The 19,516-nt window shown below is 43.1% G+C and overlaps 1 protein-coding gene across 1 annotated transcript in view; it reads left to right on the top strand.

Moving 5' to 3' along the window:
* Positions 1-19,516, top strand: part of ST6GALNAC5 (ST6 N-acetylgalactosaminide alpha-2,6-sialyltransferase 5) — a 188,207-nt gene that overhangs the window by 148,496 nt on the left and 20,195 nt on the right. Inside the window, exon 3 of the mRNA XM_001102189.5 lies at positions 18,261-18,670. Within this exon, the coding sequence (XP_001102189.1) occupies positions 18,261-18,670 (410 nt within the window). The remainder of the gene's footprint in view (positions 1-18,260; positions 18,671-19,516) is intronic.

Raw genomic sequence — 19,516 nt, 5'->3', positions numbered from 1 at the left:
TGGTGCCTGGAACATAGTGGACCACTAAGGAACACTTTTTGACTGAATGAATTAATTAATTAATTAATATGTGTTGGGTACAAGTGTTGTGCTGTGGAACACACTCCTGGAGTCTGGCTCCTGCCCCACAGGCTTGTCTCTAAACTGATGAAGAGCAAGGCAGGCATTGGGCACAGTGGTTCCAGTCATCAGCGGCCCAAGAACGTTATCCCCAGTGTAGGTGCTCCCCCCAGTTGATGGGAATCTGGGAGAGGTGGTACTGACAAGAGAGTTTCTTCACCTCCACTCCAAAGACAGAAAGCAATGAATGTTAATGACAGAGGCAAGCAGCAGGCGCCAGTGCCAGCTCCACTGCTCAGTGCTTCTGGATCCTTTCATGGTTCTGTAATGTACTCAATCCCCAAAGGTATATCTCCTGCCTTCTAATCACTTACAACAAAATACATGTTGCCCTTTACACCAAAGATAAATTGAAACGTGTTCAGGTTCCCTTCTACCTGGGTTTATGACCCAGTCTCAGAGCACCTACATTTGGGGGCAGGGGTGAAGTATGCTTTCCCATTGGCCTCTTCCAGTTGCTGGAAGTGTGAGCTTACGATGGGTGACCATTTATTGAGCGTCTACTCTGTGTGTTGAAAACTGTGCCAAGCTCTGTAAGTAAGACAACATCCCAAGGCAAGGCGACTGTAACCTCCTGAAAGATGCTGGCAAACAAACCACCATTATAATTGAATTGGAGTCATTCAGGGCAGAGATGGTGGAGGGCTGGACTGAGGAGCACAATGGGAACTGGGAGATGCAGAGTTGAGAGAAATTGAGTGTTATAAGACTTAATGGTTGATTTGTTGCAGAGAAGGAAATAGACGGTTTTTGTGACTCCCAGGTTTCTGGCATGGGCAGCCAGGCGGGGTTGCGACCTTCACTGCATGGAAGACAGAGTGGCAGATCTGGGGAGACTGAAGTTGAGTTCAGCTTTAGATGTGTTGGTGGTGATGTTCTGATGTACCATCCAAGTGGAAAAGTTCATTAGGAAGTGGAATTACTTAATACCAGGTATCATTCAATGAATGGGGGAGTTTTATTGTTTTTAGTATTTTTAACTTCAATTATGTTTTAGAGAGGCACGTCCTCTTTGTGTTTGACAAAACACTGATTTGCAGTTCTGGTATCCCTCCTGAGTAAGTCTTATTTTTGAGATAAACATCACATCAGCCCTGAGTGCAACTAAAAATGAGCTGGGCCAGGGCAGTGGGGACTGCAGTCTGTCAAGGCTCTGTATTTAACAATGCCTTTCTCCAGTGGCCTCTGCCCTGTACCTCCCACACTGTCAGCTCCAAAGGATATTTAGTCCTTGCAGCTTCAAATTCTTTAACCCTTCTTTGGCCTCTCAAGACAAGCCCTGGGTGTCACCGAAACCTCAGGCATGTCCAGAAACAAGCACAAAAGAAGAATGTGACCGCTTCTGCTTAACCTGGCCAGAGCAATTCACTAAGCTTTGCACCTGAAAAACTGAAACAAAACTTCCTAGCAAATCAGGTCCCCACAATCAAAGGGTGGAAAATTTCACTGAAGGTTGGAAAAATGATCAGAGCCTCTTCAAAACTTCAGGACATCCACAGACCTCACTGTACTCTTATCGGAATTCAAGCTGGAAGGAAACATCATAGTCCTCCAAGTGACGCATGAATGAATGGAAAGCTGAAACCCACTTTCTACAGCTTCAGAAATTCATATTGTTATTCATTCAACCAACATTTATGGAGCATCTTTTATATTTAAAACACTTTGTGGGACAGTGTGGGACACAAAGAAAAAGAAAGTTATTCTGCCTCCCCATGAAGTGACATACAAATGGCTGAGTTTGGTGAAGAAATAACTGCAAAGAGTAGTGGGGTTTGCTAATAGCAGTGGAGGAGGTGGAAGCTCCTCTACAGATTAACTCATTGAACCCTCACAGCTTTATGAGCTCGGGTCTAGCATTACCATTATTTTATAGGTGAGTTAACCAAGACACAGGGAAGTTGAGAGATTTTCCCAGAGTCAACAGTTGGTAAGTGATGGGATTTGAACCCAAGCAATCACTATTAAAGACAACTCTGCTGAATAAGTAACCTTTACATGGGACCTGGAATGTTGGGTTGGCTGTCAAAAACTGCAGCTGGGACAGCAGGGAGTGCATTCCAGAGGAAGGCTATTCTAAGGGGAAAGGCAAGGACAGGGTACATTTGGACACGTGGATGGTGGTCCAGTGTGGGCATGTGTAGAGTTCTTGAAATGAACTCTACACATTTTACAATTTTTTTTTTTTTACATTTTGAAAATAAGCTATAAAGTGGCACTTTTGGAAATGTAGACATCCCTCTTTAGGGAAGAGAGGGTTACAGAAGATCATTGCGTTGGAGTGACATGATCAGAACTGTACTTTAGAAAGAACATATGACTCCTGCACTCTAGCTACTTAGTACAAAAAGTGGAAAAAAAGAGAAAGTTTCTTGGCTTCTGAAACAATGATTGTAGTTGCATTGGCTGCTGTCACAAAGGGATCCCCAAACGTGTAATAGCTCCAAAATGACAGCTTTTGTCTTGTTCACATGGTCAAAAAAGTGGGAGTTTCTACTATGTCTCATCCAAACCTGCTGTTTATTTGTGTGAAGTGCAGGGATGGCTGCTAGAATAAGAATAGATAGCAGGAGGGCCAGTACGCCTCCTAGTTTATTAGGGATAGACCGTAAGATTGCATATGCGAACAAAAAGTATCACTCAGGTTTAATGTGGGGTAGGGTATTTAGGGGATTGGCTAGGGTGATTCAGGGACTTGGTCTCCTTCTGTTCTTTGTCTCTGTCACCTTCTATGTGTGGCTTCCAATGTTACTGTGCCATGCGTATCAACGTGTCAGAAAGGGTAAGACTGGAGGAGACACCTGTTTCTGAAGTTTTCCAATGACCTCTGCTCCCGTTCCATTAGGAGGCACAGGGCTCTCCCGAGAGGCATGGGGACTAGAAACGAAGTCCCTGACTGGGCAGCCACTTACATCTGTGACTTCATACTGTGAAAGGGAAGCATGAATTTTGGTGGAAAGTGAGTCATCACCATCATACCTGAGTGAGGAAAGAAAAACATACTTACCCTTCAGCAGTAACTTTTCAAAGTAGTCTGGCACCTCATTTTGAAGCCTGGTTGAGAAATAAGTTTTACGAGCAAATGAGGCTTAAAATAACATAAGCACAGTCCCGTTTAGCACCAAAGCTTATTTGTCTAAATTATTGTTGAAGGCTCCAAATTGATTTTATACTTTCCTACCTAAGTGAACAAAACTTAATTTAAGCTTTTCTTGATGACTTAGGATCACCATTATGAATGTCATTTATGGGAATGCAGTGTGTTGTATACCAACAGCTTCTGAGTGGTGTGGAAATGTTAGTTCCTGGGCTGAACGCCTCCCGAATTCTAGGCTGCTCACTAAGTCCCTTTGTCAATCTCTTGGGTCTCTTAGAATTTTTACAGTCACTGTGTGTTCTCAATACCTCCAATTTCTATGTTTTTCTGCTTTCTGATTTCTTCTGCCATTTTTATTATTTACTAACCCATTTATGTAGGTTTTCTTTTTTCTTCTTTAAGACTCCCCAGGCCGGGCACGGTGGCTCAAGCCTGTAATCCCAGCACTTTGGGAGGCCGAGACGGGCGGATCACGAGGTCAGGAGATCGAGACCATCCTGGCGAACACGGTGAAACCCCGTCTCTACTAAAAAAATACAAAAAACTAGCCGGGCGAGGTGGCGGGCACCTGTAGTCCCAGCTACACAGGAGGCTGAGGCAGGAGAATGGCGTAAACCTGGGAGGCGGAGCTTGCAGTGAGCTGAGATCCGGCCACTGCGCTCCAGCCCCGGCGACAGAGCGAGACTCCATCTCAAAAAAAAAAAAAAAAAAAAAAAAAAAAAAAAAAAAAAAAAAAAAGACTCCCCAATCCTCTTTTCTTTCCAGTCCTTCCACTGATTTTGTTTTGCATATTATGGTGGAAAGAGCATGCACATATGTGGGAGTGGCTTTGGCCTCAGTACTGACACAAGCTGTGCCGCAGAAACTATGACCTTGATCAATTTAACCCCGAGCCCCTGTTTCCTCAATATAAACTAAGGTGGTGATATGGATCTTACAGGCTTACATTGGGATTAACTGAGATGCTAGTAATAATACAAAAATTCATCTGTAAAAATTGATAGTCATTATGACTGTTATTTTGGCACTTGGACTTGGTTTCTATTGTCATCGTCAATAGAAATAGAAAGAGTTCATAGGACTCCAGGGAGTTGGAATCCAGACACGAACAGGGGAAGAGCTAGAATGCTCGAGACATCTCTACAGAGTGGACAGCTAAAGCCATGAGTCAGGCTCCTGAAAGTCTCCAAGAGGTTATAGATCTACTAATGTGCTTAAGCAGAATCTAAAGAAAGGTCTGATATAAATGGATGAAGCCATAAGAGGAAAATCAAGAAAAGAAGACTGGATAAAAATGTTCCCTGTTTCTAAGAAAAGAAGAAGTTTTCTAAACCTTGAAACTCTTTTAAGCTATCAATCCTATCTGCCTTCATTCACTCCCAGCCTTCTTGAAGGAGCAGGGGGCCTCCATCTCTTCTTGCTAGGAATCTGCTTCTTGTATTTTACAATTTCTTGCCAAATCTGGGCAGAGTCAGCGGAGTGAAGGCAGTTGTGTCTGGGCAGTCTGCCTAAGAGGTTCCATTATATAAACAGTAGGTGCTTAATAACTTGCATTGTGCACATAAAAGGGAAAAAGAAGAAAATGTGATTTTTCACTGCTACAGAGCAAACCATTCTGTGGCCCCAGAGGATGCATCATGTTTAGCAAGATTAACGCAGGTGGCAAAGCGCCTCCCCAGTGGGTATATCACAGCTAATGTCCATCAATGGTTAGCAAATGAGTAGACGGTGCCTGTGTCAATAATCCTGTTTCTACCCTCATGCTTTATTTATTTAACTAATGGCTGCCTCACTGGTAGCTCATCAAGATGGTGTTTACTGAGCTTGGCAAAGTGAAAAATTATGATTTTGTTTACTCATGTGTTTCCAGCTGGGGTGCTGAGTTGTTATCCAGGCAGCTGATGACCGTTCTTCCACTCTCAGAGCCCCTAACACAGGCAGTTCAGTAAACAAACCATCAGCCTGAGAACCAGAGCGTCAACACTGCCACAATCTGGTTATTTGCTATTTGGCAGTCGTCAGTGTCCAGAACCTCAAAGGATGACTCATTCTGGAACCTCCCTTATACTTAGATATTAAAACAAGTATAAGTCAGATTAAGTGTAATCGGTGTAGTTTGAGCTATTCAGTCGTTTCTGAGAAAAAAAAATGAGTATTTGCTCCAAATTAAATATTTGATTTGGGATAGATTTGTCTCTTGCTCTATACTCAGGCATGTAAAAATAGAATGAAAACCCAAATAGAAGACCTGAGAGAGGTCATCACTCTGGAATGGTTCTCACACCTGCATTAACTAATTTAGTTACTTGTACAGCAAATATTTAGTGAGTACCTACTGTGTATTAGGTCCTGGGGATATTGTGGTGACTTAAACCCAATACAAACATGAACCTAGTTCTTCAGAACCTAGCAACTTTGTAGGAAAGAGAGACATTGAATCAGTGATTGTCAATATGATGAGAATTATAAAGGGAGAAACAGGGTGCTACACTAGTCTTGGGAGTTTAGGGAAGGATCCTTGAGAAAGGGATACTTTGAATGGGAGATGAAGGAGTTCCAAAAATCATAGACAGGGAGAGGCAGAGAGGGTAAGTTTAAATATTATTATCTCAGTTAAGTCACAAAATAACTCTGCGAGGTTGGTATTATTTAGCTGTGGTTTACAATTGAGGAGACTTGGGTTCCAGAGGAAGCATGTGCAAAGACCTGAGGCCAGACTTTATGAATAGTGCCACCTGGAGCTACAAGGTCGAGCAAAGTCAGTGTGGCTGGAGTAGAGAGGAACCATGAGAGGCATGAGATACAGAGGGACTTGCCAAGGAGTTCCTAATTAAAAGTGCATTTTAGAAAGCCCACTCTGGCTGGTATGGAGAATGGATTGAGGTGGATGTGGGAGGACTGGCTTTGAGGCATGGCAGTGACTGGGTGAAGATGATAGTGAGTTGAACTAGGGGTGGAGTCAGGGGAAGCAACCTGCAGGAAGATAGAAATGATTAAAGTCAACAGACACACAGGAGGTTGGGTCAGCAGGGTCACTGAGTGGCTGGATATGAGGGGAGAGGTACTGGCAGGTTATTCCACAAGGCTCTCTTTATATCTGTAACAATTAAGCCATAATAATACTAATAGCTACTGCTTACTGAGTGTCTACCATAGTCATTTTATAGACGAGAAAACTGACACTGAGAGTAGGGAAGTACCTACCAATAGATGACTGAACTGAGATCTGAGCCCCAGCCTGACTCCCAAGCTAGTGCTCTCTCCACTCTAATGCTACACTTACAATTCTGGTCAATTCAATATTTTTCTCATTTGGTTGACTGAAACCTCAGCTTTTTTTCCCAATTTAATTCAGCTATATTTACGACTCCAAGTTCTCATAATTCTTTTGCCTTTGACCATTAATTCTCAGTTATCCTCCAGATTTCGAGCCATGCTATGTTTATCTTAGGGACATTTCAAACAGCGGAGGCCAAAGAAGCCAGTTTCGTGGAATCGGGCTCGTCGGGCCACATTAAATATCACCTCACTCTAATGAAAATGCAGCTCTTTGTTTGTTCTAATGAGCGCAGGGGGCCTTTATGTCCAATCTCTTCCTAGAGGAAGTAATTGCATACGAGTGACCTTTGAAGGAAATCACATCAGGGAGTTATTTGAAGGCACTGAGGTGAGCCAGTGTGTAACATCAACCAATGTACTAGCGTCCCAGAAAAGAAACAAATAGGCTTGTCCCACTGACAACTCGTCCATGCCCCCTTTGGACAGAGGAAAATCATCTACTGCTTGCTGAGAACGTGAGGCACTGAGGCACAGAGCTTTCTTTAACTATTTCTTGAACACCTGCTGTATGCCGTGCACTGTGCAGAATCGCTGCCTCATGGTGCTCCTGTGGCAGGGAACAGACAATGCAGAAATTAAAAAAAAAAATTTAAATCATTAAAGATTTTGATAATTACCAGGAAGGAAACAAATCGGGTCATGAGAGGTGGCAAACTGTACCTCAACTTCCTCATCTAGTTAAAAAAGAGAGAATAGTGGAATTTGCCTCTCGGGGCTGTCTTCAGGTCTAGGTTAGATAGTGTAGGTATTGGGCTCGGAAGGGGTCCTGGCACATTAGTTGAACACTTAGTCAGTGTTATGCATGGTTAACATCTTTATTATAGAATAAGTGGGGGAGGCAGTCAGGAAGGGCCTCATGGAGGAGGGGACATTTAAGCTGAGACCTGAGAGATGAGAAGGAACCAAGCTTATGAGCAACTGGGAAAGCAAAGGCTGGAGACCAGAGAAGGAATGCCTACTGTCTCCCAGGAACAGAAAGAAGAGGGAAATCAGCCAGGCCAGAGAGTAGAGAGTAGGGTGGGGAGTGAAATGGGTGAGGGCCATGAGGCAGACAAGATCCCAAACAGGTAATTAACTCAGTTTTATTCTATAAGCAAGAGAAGGGAGTGGTGTGGGCTATGCTTTGAAACCACACTCTGGCAGGCGTGCAGAGAATGAACTGAAGGGTGAAAGCTGCAAGACAAAGAAGGAGAATTACAAAGTCGAGGCACCAGAGGGAGGGTGTTAGGCAGAGGGTAGCGACCTTGTTGGTGGCACAGTATTAGTTTCTTAGGGCTACCAGAACAAATTATCACAAATCGGCTGTGCTAAAACCACAGAAATTTACTCACAGTTATGGAGGTTAAAAGTCTGAAATCAAGGTGTTGGCACAGCCTTGTTCCCCCTTCAAGCTCTAGGGAAGGATACTTCCTTGCATCTTCCAGGTTCTGGTGGTTGCCAGCGAATCCTCCACGTTCCTCACCTGCTAGACGCATCACCCCAGTCTCTGCCTCTGCCATCAAGTGGTGTTCTCTCTGTGTGTCTCTGTGTTTTGTGTCTCTTCTTATAACTTCACCAGTGACTGGATTGAGAGCCTGCCCTCATCCAGTATGACCTCACCCTGACTTACATCTCAATTACACCTGCAAAACCTCTGTTTCTAGATAAGACCATATTCACAGGTACCAGAGTGTAGGGCTTCAACATAGCTTTTGAGGGAGGCAGAAAACCTACAACAGCAAGTTGAGTCTTGACTGTCCCACCTCTAAGGGGCTGTGCTGGCCTGACAGTAACCCCCCATGGCCCAGCTTCTGGGGCAAGAAAAAACCCCAGCCATGCACAGAGGTATTCAGCATCTTTCCTGTAATTGGGAGTTGAAATGCTGTGTAGCTATTCCCAGTTGCTTATTCCAAATAAGCAGGCAGGTGGTGGAGAGGAAGGCAGCCCGCTGTGTGAGGGCAGCATATTAAACAAGGAATGTTCCTCCTTATTTATCTGTTTCCTTAAAACCACTTACACTTTTAGGTTGCAACTTAAGTGTACTATTATTTAATGATTCCTTTTCCGTGAGTACCCAGTGACTTTGAACAGTCTATGAATACAGGTGGATTGTCTTGGATTTTTGGAAGTGAGGAGACTTGGGGTTCATCCCAGATGCTATCTTTTGTGTATGGTTTTGGACAAATCCCATAGCCCCATGAGCTTCGGCTTCTTCTGTAAAATGAGAATGTTGGCCCAGCCCAGTGCTTCTCAACCTTGAGGATGAATCAGAAGCACCTGGAGGGCTTAGGAACACACAGATTGCTGGGCCCCATCCTGGAGCATCTGATTCAGAAGGTCTAGAGCAGTGCCTGAATATTCGCATTTCTGGCAAGTTCCTAGACTTTGTTGTTGCTACTGGCCTGAGAACCACACTGTGAGAATTACTGGCCTAGATCATCTCTGAGATTTCTGCAACAATATTATTCCATGAGTCTATGAAACTCATTTTAATGTAAATGACTAGGTGAAGTGAATTTTCTAACCTTAGCTAACAAAATTTGGATTCAGTATAAAAATATGTCTCAGCTACTGCTCACTCTATTTTTCACTTTGGGTTTATCTCTCTAGACTTAAGAGTGTTGTACAGAGAATAGAAAAAGAGATGGGCCATTTAAACAACACCCTTAAGTGTAGAGAGGTACCCAAATTTTGCTAGGTAACATTAGAAAATTCACTTCATCTCCTGTGTCTAGTGGGGCCTCCACATACAAGGCTCCCAGAGAAGTCAGCTGAATGTTGGCTCAGAGCTCAATAGAATCACTTAGCTTTAGTCGCACTTATTTAGGGTGGAGGGTGGGGCACAGTAGATGCAATTGAAAACCTGAGAATAATGGCATAAATAAGCCCATGAAAAGATGTTCATCATTAGTCACTCAGAAAATGCAAATCAAAAGCACAATGAGGTACTTCTTTTCACCCATTAGAATAATCAAAAGAGACAGTACTAAGTGATGACAAAGATGTAGAGAATTGGAACATAGTGGGTGGGAATGTAAAATGGTGTAGTCACTTTGGAAAGAAGTTTAGCAGTTTTTCAAAATGTTAAACAAAATTGTCATATGACCCAGTAATTCCCCTGCTAGACATCTATTCAAGAAAAAATGAAAACATATGTCCACATACAAATTTGTATGCAAACGTTTATAATACCGTTATTCACAATAACCGAAAAATGGAGACAAATCCAATGTACATCAAGTAATGACTGAATAAACAAAATGTGGTATGGACAAAACTAAAGTACTGACACATGCTAGACACATATGTATATATGTACAAGATGATGCAGAATTTTGATGAACCTCAAAATTATTATGCTAAGTGACAGAAGCAAGACACAAAAGACTCTATATTGTATTATTCCATTTATGTGAAATGTCCAGAAAATGCCAATCTTTAGAGACAAAAAGTAGATTAGTGGTTGCCTAACGCTGGGCATGGAATGGAGAGTGACTATAAATGGACATGAGATTTCTCTTCAGGATGATGGAAATGTTCTAAAATTAGGTCATGGTGATGGTTGCCCAACTCTGTAAATATACAAAAAAAAATTTTAATTCATGTTTTAAATTGAGGGATTTTATGGTTTGCAAATTAATCTCAATAAAGCAGTTAAAATAATTTTAAAAATAGAATGGAATTAAATTTAAAAAACTAATGGGATTTCCTGCATCTCCCTCTGAAGGTCATTTAGTGCTGAAGGTGGTTATGACATATGCAGATTCCAAATATTGGGCTTTAGAAAATATTATTCTAGTTACCCAGTGAGAAAATAGCAGGAACTGCTTACTGGAAGAATGGGGACACTTAAATACAATAAACACATCTATTTCACACTCGTTATGTGCCAGACACTGTGGTGAGTGCTTTACATGGCTTATCATTCACTTCCTCTTTGCAAAGTGTATTTGTTGAACGCTATGCGCTGGGCACTGTCCTTGGTGCTGAAGATACTGTGTGAACAAGACAAAGTCCCTCCTTTCAGGGAGCTTAAACATGTAGACATATAAAGATTATTTTATGTAGTGATACATGAATTTAAACAAAAACCTGGATAATGAGAGGTAGTTATAGTAGGTGGGAAAGGGGACTAGTTTAGATTGAGTGGTCAGGGAAAGCTTCCCTTGGGAGGCTGTCTGAGGTAACACCTGAAGGACGTGGAAGAGTCATCAGGCAGACATGAGGAGAAGAGTGGCTTGGGTGGGAGAAATTGCTAACATAAAGTATATCAGACAGCAAGGAGTAGAGAAATGACAGTGTAAGCAAGGGAGAGTTCTTTACAGGATGATGTTGAAAGGATACACAAGGATAGAAGCTGCAGATCTTGAGAGTCATGACACAGAGCTCAGTATAAAGTTTGTCTTTTCATGGAATAGTACACAACCATGAAAATGAAATCATGTCCTTTGCAACAAAAATATGGATACATCTGGAGGCCATTATCCTAAGTGAATTAGTGCAAGAACAGAAAACCAGATGCCACATGTTCTCACTTATAAGTGGGAACTAAGCATTGGGTAGTCATGGACATACAGATGGCAAAATAGACACTGGAGACTACTAGAGTGGGGAAGGACTGATAGGGGCAAGAGTTGAAAAAGCTATTGAGCATTATCCTCACTATTGGTGATAGGATCATTCATGCCTCAAAACTCAGTATCACACAATATACCCATATAAAAAATCTGCATGTGTACCCCTGAATCCAAAATAAAAGTTGAAATTATAAAAATAAATATAAAAATAAAGTTTGGTTTCTTATTCCAAAAGCAATAAGAAGCAAACAGTAAGATCTAAGCAGATGAGTGACATAATCTGATTTACATATTAAAGGGGATCCTGGGATCTACACAGGAACAGAAATATAAAAGATGGAATAAAAGAAGTGAACTTAAGAGCTAAGAGTGCTGCAAGAACTACAAGACAATGGTGGCTTAGATGAAGATGGTGGCAGTAGGGACGGTGAGAAGTGGTAGGATCAGGGGCATATGTAGTAGGATAGACCCAATAGGATTGTATGAGTTGTAAAGGGCAGAGAAAAAGAGGTATCAAGAAAGATCCTTGAATTTGGGCTTGAGCACCTGGGTAGAAGGTGCACCATTACTTGAGATGGCAAAACTTCCCTTTGAGTTTGACTTTACTATCTTCACGTCACAGATTAAAAATGGGGCTCAGAAAAGCTAAGCAACTTTGCTCCAAATTATCTATCTAATGAGTGGAAGAAGCAGAGTCAAAGCCAGTGACTCAAGAAAACTATCTTCTAAACCACTCAGTACTGCCTTCTGCCCGCGGATTTCTTGCATCCTTAGCCAGCCAGTAGATGGAAATCAGATGAGGTGGCATTCACTGGGTGGAGACAGGAAGACTTCTTGGCAGTGAAGGCTGGTGGGTGGGCTTGTCATTGAACAAAAAAGAAAGGAACAACTTGGAAGAGTAACATTTTCCTAGTGAATCACATTAAATAATCAGCATGGCTTATACCCAGTGTCAGCCTGAACTGAGATTGACAGCTAATAAAAGCATAGTAATTACAGAAAAACATCAGATTGGAAAGTGCAGAGATTCTTGAAACACCTGAAGCCATTTAATATGTCTTATGTTTGCTCCAGACCAACAGGCAGCTCCCAGAGCAAGACCGGTCTCATTACTGAGCTAATGGACATTGTGCTCTGAGGTACTTTTCCCTCTGCCAAATAAATCAGAATTTTAAAAACGGAAGCCTGATATTGCCATGCTGCAAATGTTTGCAAGGACATCGCTGAGTGGTTTAGGTGTCAAGTTTAATTTGAGTTGGCCTGGCCTATTCTCTTAAGGAAGGCTCCAGAGGCATCAGCTAGGTCACAGGGAGAATTCCTTCTGCTCTTGCTCTTCAGGCTGTGACAGATACCAGACCTTGATACCCTGAGCACGCTTCCCAAGAAGGGATTGCTCCTGTCGTCACAGCCCAAAGGAGTTAGTTGTGATGAAAGTTGTCATGCTTCCCTATTCCATGATGTTAGGTTTGTTTGGGGATTTTGTTGATGATGGTGCTGGTGCTGGTTTTTGTTGTTGTTGTTGTTGTTGCTGGGGGCAGGTGGGGGTGATGGAAGGAGAAACTCATTCACACATTCTAAAATATTCATGAGTCCTCCTCTAAACTGCAGATAGTGTCTTAGATTCTGGGATGATGGCAAATACCTAAAATTATCAAAGAACAAAAGAGACAGCAAAAATAAAATGGTAAGCTCTGAGTGTGCATGCGTGTGTGTTTCTGCACACTCTCTCTAGAGACCTGCCTCCCACTGGCTCCTGTACAGCATGCTGCTCCTGGGGGCCCAGGCTGTAGCCTTGAGCATCAGCAGCCTGGAGAACAGTCACTCCTCCATGTGCTGTGCATTTTCCTGGGCATTCTTCACCTCACAACAGCTCTAATGACCTTGGCATCAAGCTCTTACTGGGGATTAATAACTGGCTGGGCTTAATGGCCCTTACTGTGTCCTGGGCCATTTTCCCAGCCAGCCATTAATTCCAGGCAGTGCCCTGGACTCTGGTCATTATGGTTCCCTGGGCTGAGACGCTGCCCAGTGGCAAATGGCCGCAGCCTCCTCTGCAGACAGAGGTTTCCATAGCCCACCACCCTTTCTCTTTGTGGCATCTTTACCAAGGCCTGGGGTTTACAGACAAGTGATTGGTTATGGCACCACATTATATCTACTTTGTATGTGACAGGAGGTAGGTTTTGCAGAGGATGGATAAGGCAGGAGGTTGGGTTTCATTCACTCATTTATCCGTCCACATATTCAGTATTAATTAAGTGATTTTTTTAATGAGTCAGGGTGGAAGAGAGACTACTAAGCTAGGAGTGAACTAAGATAGAGACCTATGTTTCCTAAGAAGGAACAGAGTATCTCACCAATGAGGCTTTAAGGAAAATGTTCCAAAGAATGGAGGAGGCTGAACACTATGAGGAAGAAGTCGGAGAGAAGGCCTTGCTCGGCAGAGAGCCCGCTGGAGCCACCTCCCCTCTTGTGTCCTTGGCAGTGCATCATCTCCCAGGCCTACGGGCAGAGCTTCAAGTTCACCTCCCCGTGTTCCACTTAGTGATTCATCAACCCAGCATCTGAATGCTTAAGGGAAGAACATGTAAATATTACGTCAGGAATCTTGACTCACCAAGGCATGAATATTTCCACCCATATGATTAAGATGCTAAAGGTTATAATGGTACTGAGAGTATGGGAGCACACTTCTCTCACAGGACTGTACCAAATCATGAGAAACACAGTCACACAATTTGTACACTTTTTCGCCATTCTGCCTTCTAAAGTATCATCAGTCCCCCTGAATACAAGAAACAGACTTCATTTTGTCCTTTGGAAGTGGGTCAGCCTTTAGCACATGATCTTCTCAGCTGCTGGAATTGTAACATTATGTTTAGAACAGCTATTGTCATTTTATTGGCACCCCTTACCAAAAGCACCTAAGGCATAATTCAGACTTCAATCTTTTTTGCATCGTTTGATGCATCTGCACAACTCAAAGAATGGGTGTTAGTGTCTGAGGTAATCAATACCAGAGCTCAGATTTCTCAGGTAGCAGAAATCATGAGGGTGGCTTTTTAGAACTGGGCTGACCTGGCATGTTCTGGTGGTGCCCAGTAATCACAGAGGGTCAGTATGGCAAGGTCAGGAAACTTGGCCTTCTCTGAAAGAGTGTTCAGTTGGCCTTCTGTGGGCAAAGAGAAAGAAAAAGCACCAGGTCCTTGGAAGACCCCGAAGGCGATGTGCTTCACCTGCTAACCAGTCTCTGTTCTGAGAATCGAAGCAGAAAAATTAATTAAGGGGAAAGAGATGCTTCTGGGACCTTTCTTCAGAATGTTTTCCCTAGTAATAATGACTATAATAAAATTATAGATCAAACCGGAAAATTCAGGATAATTCTAGGTGAGCATGATGAGAAAAAGCAGCTTCCCATGGCCTTAGGGTCCACTGGGATGAATTTACAAAGCAACCTTATTAAGCAAATGTGCTGAGTTACACAGAACCTCAGGGGTGTATTGAGTCCTCAGTGACAGTCTTTAGAATGAATGAACAAATCAATGTTGTCTGGCCACAAGTATTTAGTGTCAAAGTCAGTCCTGCCATGCTCCACTGTCAACCCTCTATCAACTCTTTGCAGTCAACTGTAGTCTGTATTTCCTCAATCCAACCACAATCAGACTCTGTCACTTCTGTTCAGCTGAGACTATTTTGGCCAAAGTCACCAAATCCAAAGCCCACTCCCCAAATCTTGTCCTATGACACTGTTGACTACTTGCTCCTTTTTAAAATCGTCTCTTCTGCTGGTTTCCATTACGTAATCCTTTCCTGGTTGTTCTCCCACCTCTCTGGCTCTTCTGAATAGGCTTAAATGTTCCCTCCTCTTTGGTCTCATGGCCCCTTGTGCCTAATTGCATTATAGCACTTACAGCATAGTCCTGTCATGGTTTTTCTGGGGGCACCCTCAACCTAGACTGTATGTTTTGGTTTTTTTGTTGTTTTTTTTTTTCGAGAAGGAGTCCCGCTCTGTTGCCCAGGCTGGAGCACAGTGGCACAGTCTCGGCTCACTGCAAGCTCTGCCTTCCAGGTTCATGCCATTCTCTTGCCTCAGCCTCCCAAGTAACTGGGACTACAGGTGCCCACCACCATGCCCAGCTAATTTTTTTGTATTTTGCATAGAGATGGGTTTCACTGTGTTAGCCAGGATGGTCTCGATCGCCTGACCTCGTGATCCACCCGCCTCGGCCTCCCAAAGTGCTGGGATTACAGGCATGAGCCACCGCACCCAGCCGACTGTATGCTCTTCTATTGTGTTATTAAGGTTGGTGCAAAAGTAGTTGTGGTTTGGGGCATGCTTTTAATGGCAATTAGTTTTGCACTAACCTAATATCTGTAGCACCAGGTTCAGTGCCTGGTACATAATAGGAATTTCACCATTGAATAAATTATCATGGAACTCTTCCCTCTTCATCATTTATGTATGGGATGTGCAAGTAAAATAAGGGAAAGGAAAGTTAAGCATTTCCTCCATGTTTTGGCCACTGAAATTGCCTCTCATCCCAACAGTTCGCCCAGGGATTCAGGACTCCTTACTCCAGGTTTCGGTAGTTTTCTGAGGGGAACAGGGGTCACCTTCTGGACATCTGGAATGTGGTTCTTCCTGAAGAAGGTTTGGTCTCAACCACATTTCAGCACCATGTACTTAATGTTGTAGTTAGATGAATCTATTTCAAATGATCCTCAAAGGAATGGAGGTATTTGGTAGAAGATTCTTGTCACTTTACTGCATCCCCTGAGCCCAGTGTCCTCAGAGTGGTAACAACACTACTGATTAAAACATAGCATCACTGTGTTTCTAAGAGGGAGGAAAGAGGCAGGGAGGTGAGAAAACATCCCATCACACTGATTCTGCTTATTCTGCTGTACTACTGTGTTGTCATAACGGTGAATCCCTTTGTCTCTGCCGTCGGGGTTTTGAGGCTCAAATTTCAACACTGCCACCGCCTTACAGTGTGATCTTGAGCAAATTGCTTCATTTTTCTATCTTTCAATACTCTCGTTTGTAAAATGAGAGCGATAATATAGTATCTTAGAGTATTAGTTGAAGGATTAATGCAATGATATTTATAAAAAATCAGAACAGTGCCTAACACAGTTGTGGCCGAAAAGCACTCAATAAATATTAGCTGATTGGCCACTGTTTTCCTTTGTGCCCCCAGCTTTGCTGAGTTCTCAACAGCCCCTTACTCAGACTTCAGCAGGGCCTCCTGTCCTCATACTGTGTCACACTGTATTGTCCTCCTTTACTGACCACTGTCCCTCACTAAAGTGTAAGCTTTCAAGGCTGTTTGCCCCATTTTTGCATTCTGACTGCCTAGCACAGTGCCTGACATGTAAGAGTAATTAGATGTTGGGGGAATTATGAAAATTTGCAATGGTAGAACCTCCATTTCATAAGCCCTGCATCAATTATAAACCCTAAGTGTTCAGTGCTGATATCATGAGTACTTATTGTACAATTACTTTATGGACCCCTGCATTCTCTTCTAAATGGGTGATAGGGAACACTGGACAGGAGCAAAAGGCTCCACACTGACCAATAATCCTGATAGCACCTATCATTTATTGAATGATCTCTGTGACAATCCTATGCTAAAGGTTCAATCACATGCAGTTGCTATTTTTGCAGGCCAAATATTGGCAGTTTCAAAGGGCTCAATCTAATACTGTATGTATCTTAATTTTTTTTATTCTACCATAGTAGAGTGAGGTTTTAACCTCAGTTAGAGATGAGAAAACTGAGACTTGTCAAGGTTAGTGACTTGCCAAGGTCCCATAGCTAGTAGGTGGTGGAAGCAAGGCTGGGCCCATCCCAGATGCAGCTCAAAGCTACATCCCAGAGCTGATGCTTTGAGGCACCACAAGGCGAGGGAAGCTGGCTGCCCTGAGGTGCTCTCAGTGTAGTTCTGAAGACACAGCCATGTCTCAGGAAACTCCCAAAGTAAACACAAAGCTGAATATATGCAGTACTAAGTTGGATTCAATTTCCTGAGACAGTGAAGGAAGCCAGCGTGTCCTGTTCAAAGTTAACAGAGAAGGGCATAGGCTCTGGAAAAAGTCTAACAATGCAACATGCCTTCAGAACATCTTGATTGTCATTTTCTTGTACATTTTCTGGCCTTGGCTTCAGGTCCTAATTACATTATCTTCAAACAGCAACTAGAAATATTGCTCATTAAACATGAACACGGGAATGTTTAATTTGTTAGGATGTAGGTGTTTTGAAAGCAAATCATTGGTTCAGGGCATTGAACTGAGCGCTGCCATTGGAGTTGTCTTTGGTGAACACCATGTCCCAGCCAGAACTTCGCCAGGATGCGTATTCACTGCAGATGAGAGAAGAACCTAGGCCCTGCAATTCCTAGATGAGGTCTGTGCCTCTGAGCTTGAGGCTTTCTTTATGTTTACGAAAATGGGACAACTGAGTTTCTCTTCCTCATCCGTTAAAATAGAAGAAGCAATCCTAATTGTCATTTCAAAATTATGGCCTCTAAGGAGTTACAATCAGCATGTCATTTCCCATATGATGCTTAGTTGATGTTTATTTAGGATAAACATATTTGTACAGCATCCAAGAATTCTAATCAGTGTTTAACTTTCAATAAGGTGAGTTAAGAGCATCACAACTAGTTTCACAGCAATTTGCAGGATAGTCTTTGCTTCAACTTGGGAGTAACTTTGGACTCAAAAATACCTAGTTTTGAAAGCTAAAAGCACGACTTTATTACTTGCTAGGAATACAAGGCAACTTTGGACAAATTTGTTAACATCTGTATGCTTGAGTATCTTCATCTGTAAAATGACCACGAGAGCAACCTTGCTGGGTTGATGTGTCGATTTGGTTATTTAATATCAGTAAAGCCCTTAGTCCAGTGTTTCACAGATCGGTGCTAACTCCCTTTTGCTCTTGTCCAGTGTTCCCTGTCACCCATTTGGAAAAGAACACTAGGGTCCATAAAGTAACAGCAGAAGGGATATACTCTGACATGACGGGGAGGAGAGGAGAGATGGGTGCCCTTCTCCCAAGGCAGGGAAGTAGCCTGCTGGTACTGAGTGAGGGTTAAGCCCTTTGCCCCTGACAGTGTCCTTCTCCCCCTGCCTTCCAGCCCCTGAAAATGCACTGCAGGGACTGTGCCCTGGTGACCAGCTCAGGGCATCTGCTACACAGTCGGCAAGGCTCCCAGATTGACCAGACAGAGTGTGTCATCCGCATGAACGACGCCCCCACACGCGGCTATGGGCGCGACGTGGGCAATCGCACCAGCCTGAGGGTCATCGCGCATTCCAGCATCCAGAGGATCCTCCGCAACCGCCACGACCTGCTCAACGTGAGCCAGGGTACCGTGTTCATCTTCTGGGGCCCCAGCAGCTACATGCGGCGGGACGGCAAGGGCCAGGTCTACAACAACCTGCATCTCCTGAGCCAGGTGCTGCCCCGGCTGAAGGCCTTCATGATTACTCGCCACAAGATGCTGCAGTTTGATGAGCTCTTCAAGCAGGAGACTGGCAAAGACAGGTACAAAGGCACAGGGAAGAAGATGCAGGGGAGGGTGAGGATAAGTCATCGTTGGCTGACTCACCCAAAGCAAAGCTTTTGCTACAGGTTTTTGTTGTGGGCTCCACTGCTCATGTCATTGCTAGAGTTCACTTGTAGGGTCCTCTGTGTGACTGGGCTGCTCAAGCTGACTTTACAAGGCAAAGTGAAAAGAAGCATGGAGATAATTATATGGATATTTCAGGGCCTTATTTTTGAGGAAGAGGCTACACAGCTACTGGCCTTCATTGGTTAAAAGTGCAATATAACAGTTTTATTGCATTTCAGTTTACTTGCATGAACACTTACCAAAAAAAAAAGTGTGTGGGTTTTTTTTTTCCATCAAAGGCAAACATTTATTTAGTCAACCAATATTTATTGAGTGCCCACTACTTGCTCAGCACTGCTTGGTCCTAGGGAAACAGTCAAACACAAGAGCCCACCCTCCAAGTATATAAAGTCTTGGACACTTACCAAGTAGTAACCAGTGCACTGAGGGTCTTGTGAGGGAAGAAAATGGTGCTGTAGACATGCCCTGGGCCCCAGTCCGTGGAAACCCAAACTGTTAGCTACAACTCCATATTAAGACATGAAATCAATGTAGCGAGGCACTGAAAGATTTTTTTCTAAAGTAATGGGAAGAATGGGATAAAATGGAACAGAGTAGAATAGAAAATATATTATCAGCATTCATCCCACACAGTAAGTTAGGCAAGGTATTGTTTCATGAAACTTTTATTTCGGTTTGATAGAGATGGAGATAGATGGATAGGGATTTCTTCTCCAAGTGATGAAAATGTTCTGAAATTAGTGGTGATGGTTGCACAG

This window comes from Macaca mulatta, chromosome 1 (genome assembly GCF_049350105.2).
Source record: "Macaca mulatta isolate MMU2019108-1 chromosome 1, T2T-MMU8v2.0, whole genome shotgun sequence".
NCBI lineage: Eukaryota > Metazoa > Chordata > Mammalia > Primates > Cercopithecidae > Macaca > Macaca mulatta.
Note: the sequence above shows the minus strand (reverse complement) of the source record. Positions and strands in the feature narration are given on the sequence as shown.